Source organism: Chlamydotis macqueenii, chromosome 2 (assembly GCF_036417535.1).
Source record: "Chlamydotis macqueenii isolate bChlMac1 chromosome 2, bChlMac1.mat, whole genome shotgun sequence".
Taxonomy (NCBI): Eukaryota; Metazoa; Chordata; class Aves; order Otidiformes; family Otididae; genus Chlamydotis; species Chlamydotis macqueenii.
Window position 1 is genome coordinate 126,812,382 of NC_141557.1, and position 9,180 is coordinate 126,821,561.

At 52.2% G+C, this 9,180-nt stretch overlaps 2 protein-coding genes across 6 annotated transcripts in view; one reads left to right on the forward strand and one right to left on the reverse strand.

The window, feature by feature from the left end:
- TRIM55 (tripartite motif containing 55) overlaps positions 1-3,918 on the forward strand; it is a 37,435-nt gene extending 33,517 nt beyond the window's left edge. For all 5 annotated transcript variants that reach the window (XM_086740887.1, XM_010115852.2, XM_086740890.1 and 2 more), the window contains one exon: positions 3,508-3,918. In XM_086740887.1, the coding sequence (XP_086597013.1) occupies positions 3,508-3,518 (11 nt within the window). In that variant the 3' untranslated portion in view covers positions 3,519-3,918. The remainder of the gene's footprint in view (positions 1-3,507) is intronic.
- Positions 3,919-5,781: 1,863 nt separating this feature from the next.
- CRH (corticotropin releasing hormone) lies at positions 5,782-7,645 on the reverse strand. Its single transcript, XM_086740892.1, has 2 exons — positions 7,376-7,645; positions 5,782-6,810 (listed from the first exon to the last, which is right to left on the reverse strand). The coding sequence occupies exon 2, from the start codon at positions 6,791-6,793 to the stop codon at positions 6,281-6,283; it is 513 nt and encodes a 170-aa protein (XP_086597018.1). The 5' UTR covers positions 6,794-6,810; positions 7,376-7,645; the 3' UTR covers positions 5,782-6,280.
- Between the last annotated feature and the right edge of the window lie 1,535 nt (positions 7,646-9,180).

Here is a 9,180-nt window from a genome sequence, read left to right on the forward strand (position 1 = left end):
TCACTTGACACCACAGGGGAAAATATAAATCTAAGTGTAACTATTCAGCACTCTCTCAGCATTGGCCTGGTGTGATTAATGTAGTCTGAGGTAAACACTTTAGTTATTCCTCATTACTTTTAGGGACCCAAATCAAGGGTTGGGACTTGTTATTCTAGGTAATGTGAATAAACAAGCCCTACCCATGAGATCTCCAAGACTAAGATAAAGCTTAGGTAGAAGCTTAACAACTGTTGCCTAACAGCAATGGACAGACACAATGAAGTGTTGAATCTGAACCGTCTGAAAGGCATGTGGCAAGTGTTCTGCCATGCTCCGCAGAAAGCTTTTCTCTGGCAGCGGAGTGGAGCTGTGGTAACGCGGGCAGCAAGGTGACCCAGGATGAGATTGCAAGGACCTACAGAGGGGTCGGATGGCCAAATCCCATTGACACTGAGGAGACCTACTTCTGCTTTCTACCTTTCAGAAACACCTCCTGGTTCAAAAACATTGTCTTCTGTAAAAGTCTACAGCTGAAATCTTTGTCTCAGTCAATGCCAGCACACTCTATAACTCTGAGGTGTGTGGGCTGCCATTGGAAGGTGGGGACGAACTTAATAATGTGGACAGAGTTGCTCTTGGCACCTTTCGATGGTCTCTTGCCTCACATCAGGACAGCGTACCTCAGTCACTGTATGATTCAGAGCACAAACACTGAAGTGTCACAGGTGTGAAAACACAAGTCTAAAAGCCAAGGAATGGCCCTATTGTCAGTTTTGGGCTTGCTTCACTCCTGGCTGGGTGTGATGGCAAATGATTGCTCCTGGAAAGGCACAGCGAAGTATTGCAGACTGGCAGCCTGCTGAGTCCAGCGAGGTGCAGGGAGTAAATGCTTCATCCAGCCAAACCCAGTGAGAATATGCTGGAGCTCTGGCATTGTTTTGCTGACACAGGAGCATGTCATCACAGCAGAATATGAAGGAGTTAAGACCTTATGAAATACAGTTTTGACAGTGATGCAGACAAAGATTGTTTTGTTTGAAGTGCAGTACCAGCAGTGTTGGTTAACAAGGTAATGCAGTCACCTTGTCAGTCTAAGTTATTAGGCTGTGCTTTTTTTTTCATCTAACATTTTGGTTACAAACCCTATAAAACAAGCTACTTAACTTTGAGGCCATAAATGGTTCTTTGCTTCAAAGTTAACCTTAGTTTAATGTATATTTCTGGAGAGTGGCTGGTGGGAATAGCAAGTGGAAGTGCTAAGGGAAGCTCATCTTGCACAGGAAGAAAAATGACACAGTGACAGTGTGGCTTTAAATAAAAAAAAAAAAAAAGAATAGAAATGCAGGAATTTTTTTTTTAACCTCTTGCCAGTCCTATTCCTCTGCAGAGTGAGGAGAAGTGAGGAGGGCTGTCCCCTGCCTGCTTACACACACTGCTGACAGCTCGGTGCACAAAATTGCAAAACCAATTTCAAAATGACTTTTAGCTAGTCCAGGCACTCTGGCTGTCCTTCCAAAAATAAAAGGCAAGATTTTCATAGAGGACTAATAAACCATCTATGCTCCAGCATCTACCGAGATCAAAAGAGTGCAGAATCCCTTACGACTCAGAAAGTCATGTATTTGCTGCTGATACCTGACTTTTGTAATTGAGTTGAAAGGTTTGCATTCAGCACTTTCCAGGGCTGAGAGGCAGATCTTCTATAATCGGGACTCAATTAGCTACCTGCCTTTTCAGCTGAAGATTCAGCCCCGTGGGCCAAATTCTTTACAATGCTTTTGTATAAGCCTGGGAGACAACCCCTCTCACCAGCATTACTGAAAATGGACTTTTGTATTCAAGTAGACAGCCATTTCACCCAGATTTTTCACCATGCTTGTGCTCTCGTTGAAGTACAGGATGAAGTTAGCAAGCAGAAACTATATTCTTCTGCAAGATCCTTGTCCGTACAAATCCTTTCTGAGCCCTGCACTCTGCAGTGAGTAGCAGTGATTGCCTTGCTTTGAAAATATGAATCTAAGCCAAAGATTAGTCCACATTTCAGATATTAAAGCAGATTCTCAGATAGTGTTTCATTGGAATAAGTAGGATTATTCCAGTCTAGAGCAACTGAGGATCTGGGTCTAAAAAAGGAGCTAGGAACTCTAATTAGATATAAATAAATAGAGAGCTACATTTTTCATACCTCCACGCTGTCTCTTCTGTTGGTGTCACGATACTCAAACAGGTAGTAACTGGAATGAAGTTCAGTAGCCGATTTATACTCAACATAACATTAGTCCTTACTAATTCCTGTGGTACACTTTAACATTAAGCACTTACAAAAACGCTTAGGAAAATCATCCATCCCACGCTTCAGTTCCTCACAAGCATCCCTGCTTTATTGTTTGTTCCTGGATAAGTCTGTTAGCATCACTGCTTTGGTAACTTCCCATTTTAGGACAGTATTATAAATGATTGAGACGTTAAAATTCAGAAGACGCTGCTCTGTCATTTTCCCTCTATCAAGTAGTATCTTGACATCAAATAGTTCTCCTAAGAACATGCTGAAGTTCCCAAAGTAAGGTGAAACCCTGCACAGAGAAGGCTGGCGGTGTTGGCCATATTAATTTTAAGAATGTACAATTATGTATGTGCATATCTAGGAATATAGAAGGAAAAATATTCTGTATATTGCCCATTAAATTGTGATTTTAATGACAAAGACACAAGGTATCCCTTAGCTACCAAATCACCCATTTTTGTATATTTTATCTTTAATAGGATTTCTGATACTATCACAAAGCTGGTCTTCATTTTCTGCCAAGGTGACCTGAAAACACTGGAACTAGTAAAAATATTTCTGTATATCATACTGGCCTGTTAAATATTTAGCTACTTTAAAAAATACTAATAATTCCTGTCATTAGCAGCCACAGCATATCATGTCCAGATTCCATTTTTCACTGTCAGCGTAGGATACCTGTGCAAACAAAAGCAGAACTGGGCCTGGGATGTAAGCAGAAGCTTCTATCTCTGTACTATTTGTCTCCTGTTCTTGGGCTAAGTGAAATTGAAGTGAAATAAATATTAAAAGACTTTAAATAAAAAAACTACATCCAAGGCAGATTTCATGACAGCCGAACAAGTATCATTTTGAGTGGCAATGCACTGACAATAACTTTTGGCTTCGGCCCACATCAATCTGGAGGCCCAGCTACACAAGCCAAGCTGGCAGGATCACTTCTAACAGGCAGTTATCACCTTCGGTGCAATAATATTCCAGAGGCCCGAGTCAGGACTAAGCCCTTTGCACAGGTGCAACACGCTCATCCAGCGTAATCCTTCCTCTGCCGTTGTCGCAGCAAAAGTCCCTCTGACTTCTCCAGTGTTAAAAGTCTGGCTGACCTTCCCAAGTTTTCATGCTCCCTGCCTTTTCCCCTCTTTCCCACGTCATTCTGTTTTTCTTTGTGTTGTGAAATCTTAAGGATTTTAATGCAAGTCATCTTTTCCTCTTCCATTTGTCAACCTTTCCTTCTTTTACAGACTGGTTCTGAACCATCCCCTCAAGGACGAGTGGAGGAAACTCGTGTGAGCAATGAGCGGGGTGACGAGCCGGCTCGTCATGTCTTCTCCTTCTCCTGGTTGAACTCACTCAATGAATGATGACTCACTCCGGCTGGCTTCTGGTGTGCTTCTCCTCCAAGGGACCGTGAGCGCAGCCAGCCTGGCTGCAATCAACAGAAAGACTGGCCTGGAAAGGGACATCCGAGCAGGTTTCGTTCCCAGGAACTCAGTTGACCTCCACATCATACCCAGCCCTTGAGATGACAGTCCTATGAGGGATGGGAGCATGGGGACAAATTGCTATACTGTATTGTAGTCAGAGTGTTTTCCTTGTTTCCTTGTTTTTCTTGTTTCCAAGGGGAAAATAGCATCACTACAGCTGTAGGTTGAGCACTGCTAGTGTTTTGTTATTCACCTTTTGGCACATCCTTGTGTAGGTGTAAATGCTTCACCAGTGTTGTTAGCTAAAATGCTGGTGCGATGTTCACCATTAGCATCCTTTGCCAACAAAGTGTTTCTCCTCGGTACCCTCCTGCGTCCCCACTCATCGGTGCCCGTGACTTCAGTGACAGTATTGTGCCCTTGGCAGCCCTAAGTCAGGGTTGCGTCTAAGCACCTCCCTGCAGTCACTCATAGTCCCCATGGAACCAGTGCCTCTCCGGCTGCGGAGGCTGAACACAGGAGGGGAGAGGGAAGCTGCCATTTCTTCTTTTGCACTTGCTCATTCTGCTAAGCCGCAGCAGATGATGCTCACACAAAGAGGTTATTTTGGAGGGAAAGTGCCCAGTGACAGGCATGAGGAAGACGGACACGCCGAAAGCACTGGCCACTCACCAGGACACAGCTCTGAGCCTGTGGGGCAGAGCGCTGCCCGTGTCTGTCCAGCTGTTATCTGTGTCTACGTCTACTCAGTCATCCGTGCTTGTAGGAAAAGTGACATTTTCTTCCATGAATCCGGGATGCGGGGAGGTGTTTACAGCTATTCTTCCAAGATTTAATTTGAAGGCCCTGTGGTGGGCTTTAGAAAAGGCAAATGCCAAATGTCCTGTTCCATGTGCATGGCAGACGTTGAGCCGCCTAATGAAGCCAAATTTGTGTCCTAAAAGAAGCTCTACAAGTTGTACTGAAGGTGACACTCCATGGGTTTTGTCACTGGAGACAGGGTGCCAGCACTCAGTCGTGTTTAAGAGCGATCGGCAGGCTGCCAGGAGTGCTCGGTGCCATGAGGGACCAGGTGTCCAGCTCTGCGCCAAGGTTAAGTATGGATCTTTCTGGGATCCCCAAGTCAGGCCCTAAACACACGCTGGTTTGGCAGGGGACCGTGCTGGGACATTGGGCTGCAGTGCAGATGCAAAGCAGCACCTGGTCAACGAGGCTGTCAGGGGTCAGCCCCCGTCCCGGCCATCCCTTACTACAGGCCAGAGTCACATTGACCCTCATTTTGCCTGTTTCCCCCTGGAAAATGCTCCTTTGAGAGAAATTTTGGAGGGCTGTGTAGGTGAGGTCTGCACAAAGCTTTGAGACCTGCATAGCCCCAAACCACGCCGCCACCACCACCACATCGCCTCTGTCTGCGGGAGCAGCTTTTTTTCCCCTGGGATGAGGTTTGGGGTGAGGGATTTCCTATTTTCTCCCTGTGTGTCCTGGTGGATTTTCCTCCATTCCTCCCGGGAAGTTTCCCCCCCACGCATCGCCACCTTCCCACCTCCCCTGGGAGGGACCTGGCTCGGGTACCGCCGATGGGACGGGGGGGAGACAATGCGGGGGGGAATCCGCCCTTTTTGGGGTGCGGGAAGGATGAGCAAAACAGAAAAGAGACCCGGGATCGCCGCACCGGTTTCCTATGGCTGCGCGCTGGCCGGAGGAGGCTGCCCGGCCCCGGTCGTAGCGGGAGGAACTGGGGACGCCCCCGTCGAGGGGCTGCTGAGGGGGCAGTCGGCAGGACTGGGGGACACCGCCCGGTTCCCGACCGCGTCCCCCTCCCCATCCCCGTCCCGGGGAGCAGCCGGTGCCCAGGGTGGCGGTGTAGGGCAGCCCCCACCCTCGGACACGTCGGGGCCCGCCTGCGGGAGATCCCGCAGGGACATGGGCTTCCCGGGGCGGGGAGGGGGAAAAAAAAAAACATCCCCGGGGATGATTTAGGGCTCCCTGCGGCTCGGAGTGTCGGTGGCCGCGGGTGCCCCCCCACCATGAGCGCTGAGGGAGGCGGAGCAGCCCTCGGGGGTCTAGGCAAGAAAGTCTATCAAGCCATCGTTACTTTGCAGCTTTTATTAAAAATATAAATATTAAACATTCTCTTACACAACAAAATCGACCGAGCGCTGAAAAGATGTTTTATTGTGAAAATGTTTACAGGAAAAAAAAAAAAAAAAAGAAAGTGGCTTTAAAGGAGCTTACAGAGATTCCCCCTCCCACCTCCCTGCCCCCTCAGCAGAAAAGTTATCTGTGTTCTGAGAACCATTTCTTCCAATGCTCACACAGCCCTGCGTAGCGATGGCACTAGAACAACTGGGGAAACGGAGAAATAAATAACGGTGGGGGAGGTCACGGACGACACGCGAGTTTCTGCACTTGGTACACGGTCGTGCATGCGAGTCAAGGGACAAGAGGCGGTTCGGAGGACACCCCTTTTAGGGTTAAAGCTATATAAAAATAAAGAGATGGCGTCGGAGCAGCACGAGGGTACACGGGAGGGTGCGATTGCTCTTGTGCTAACTGCGGAATCTCTTTGGCAAGGCGGGGGGGAGCCGTGTCACTTCCCGATTATCTCCATCAGTTTCCTGTTGCTGTGAGCTTGCTGCGCCAACTGCTCGGCTCGGGCCATCTCCAAGACTTCTCGCAGGAGGTGGAAAGTCAGATCTAGAGAAATGGGGGGCTCCTCGGATCGCTTCTCCCTCTCCACCGCCTGCCCCTCGGCTTCCTCCTCCTCCTCGGGGCTCCCCAGCTGCTCCAGCGGTTGCACGGCCGACCGGAAAAAGTTGGTGGCGGAGGTTTCTGGCTGTAGGTGACCGGTGCTGCTGGAAGAAGTGGAGAAAGAGCCAAGGGGTCTCTTGTTGAGGTTGCCCAGGCGCAGGAAATACTCTTCTCCCATGCGGAGCAGGACGGGCAGAGTTTGCTGCTGCTGTTGTTGCCGCTGCTGGAAGAAATCTGGCTGGTGCAGAGCCCCGTGGGCGGCCGCCGGGCTCTTGCTGAGAGCTCTGCACTCCTGGCAGGGCAGGAGGGCGACCAGCAGGATTCCCGTGGAGACCAGCAGCGGGATCTTCATGGTCGGGGGCCCAAAACCTGCGGGGGGCAGACGAGGAAGGGGAAGCGGGGAGGGAGGGGGTTACACAGCCGAGCGGCGGTGGAAGAGTTGGGGGGGGGGGGGGTGTGGGGGGGCTGGTGACCCCGCCGCCGCTGTCCCGGTGCTGAAACGGGCCCCTCCGCGCCCCTCCGCGCTCCGCGGCCCGGCTGGCCCCCGCCGTCGAGGCGGCCACCTTCCCCCTCCGCACACCCCGCCTCGGGACAGCCCCGCACCGACAGCGGATCCCGGAGAGAGGGCTGGGCTGAGTCCCTGCGGAGACACTCCGCGCGTGTACGCGGACCCGCGTCCCGTTCACCCGTCCCACGGGGGTTGGTGGGAGGGTGCGTGGGGTGCCTACCGTACCTATTCCCCAAAGGCTGCGTGGGGTGCGAGAGCCCGGCTACCCCGCACCTCCCCGCTCCCCGTCCGGACGGAGGAGCTCCCCGCTTCCCACGGGACGCTGCGCTCGCCCCCCCGCACTGCTCCGCACTCCACACCGCTCCGCACCCCGCACCGCTCCGTACCCCGCACCGCTCCGCACCCGGGCGCGGCCCCGCACCTTACCCGGGGCGGCGGCAGGGGCAGGGCAGGCGGCGGGGCTCGGCAGTGCCCGGCGTCCCTTTCCTCTCGGTCTCCCTCGGAGCCGGCTCCCGGTGAACTTGGGATCAGATTTGGTCCTAATCAGAGCCGGGGCGTGGGATTTTTATAGCTTAGACCCTCTCCTGGAATCACGCAGAACTTGCCTAATAAGCTGACGCTCTCCTGACAGCCCGATTGCGTGCCCCGATCCACTGCTGAATAAATCATGGGGGCCCGTCGGAGCGGCGATGGGCCGAGTTTCGCTATCGCAACCCCAAATCTCACGTCCAATTATATCAACAGATATTTATCGCCTCTGCGGTGACGTCAGCCGGGCCGGGGGCCCGGGGAGCAGAGTGCCCCCCCCCTTCCCTCCCCCTCTACCCCATTGACAAAAAATACTTGAATGAGATTTCCCAGCGGGCGCGTACTATGAGAGGTCACCCCGGGGAAACTTTCCACTCGCGGGCCGGCCCGCGGGGAGGGGCTCGACCCACCTGGGACCGGGGGTTGCCACCCCGGGCTGTGTCCTTCCTCCCGCCCCATCCCGCCTTCGCTCCAGCCCTGGGCCGGGGCAGCGCTGCCCCCCACAGAGCGGGCAGGAAGGTGCCGGTGCCCGGGAGGGACCGCAGGCACCGCTGACACTGATCGCAGGGGCTGCCCGTGCCCCATCCGCCGGGGGAGGGGGCGGGAAGCCCCCGGGGGCCGGTGGGGAGGGCGGGGGATGCCGCCGGGGCTGGGGCTGGGGACGCGGCCGGGGCTGCCCCAGAGCATCCGCGGATGAGAGGCCGGGGCCGGGGGCCGCTCCGCCCGCTCCTCCTCCCCTGCCACCCCCAGCACCGCCGCCGGCCCTGCCCCCGTTCCGGCCCTTGCTTCTCTCCATCACCTTCCCACTTCTTGCCTGGAGGTAGCAACCGCTCCTTTTTCTTTTTTTTTTTTTTTTTTTTTTTCCCCTCCTCGACCCCACCAGCTGATCTCCCCCACCTCTCCACCCCCATGGCCGTGTGTTTCCCTGGTTGCTCTCCTCACCCTACCCTCCAGGGTGCCCTAATCCCATGCTGAGCTCCCTATGAAGCCCTCTCCCCTCTCCATCACGCCTGCAGGCTCCAGACCATATTCCACCACTGTCTCCAGCTGGGCTGCTTACCCTCACATCTCCTCTACCAGGAGGCAGTGCTGTCTAGAGAAACAACTTCTGCCCAACGCCCATTCCATGTGTAATGGGCGTTCTTCAGTTTTTGCATCCCATCGGCTTTGCCACTGTATCTCAGTTCTGCTTCTCCACTGCCTGGCTTGCAACATTAATTACATCTTTCCCTTTAAATTGGAAAATTGTACAGAAAACTTACTGGTTTTATCCCACCTAGACTGTAAGTGCTTGAGGTCATGCACTTGCATGTCCCCCACCACAGTGAGAAGTTGCAACAGACCAAGGAAAGTGGTCATATGCAATCAGTGCTAACTCAGTGATGAATCCGAAATCCAGTTCCTTAATAAGATAATAAAGTTCAAACAACTTGATATCTGAGGTTGGCCAGAGCCCAGTTCTGAGCTTCTCCTTAGGGATGCCATACACTTTAATTTTTGTGATACCTACCTCCAGCCTCAGATGCTGTTGGGGAAGTGCCGAAGAATAAGATTCTGTGCATCATAAAGGAACAAATAGAAAAACAAGTAGTAATAGTGGAGATTCATCTCTGCATTACCTCTGTTAGCTCAGGCATTCATGAACTGAAATGCGTTATTACAATGAAAACAGAACAGAATATATTGTGCAGATAGTCGCAGCA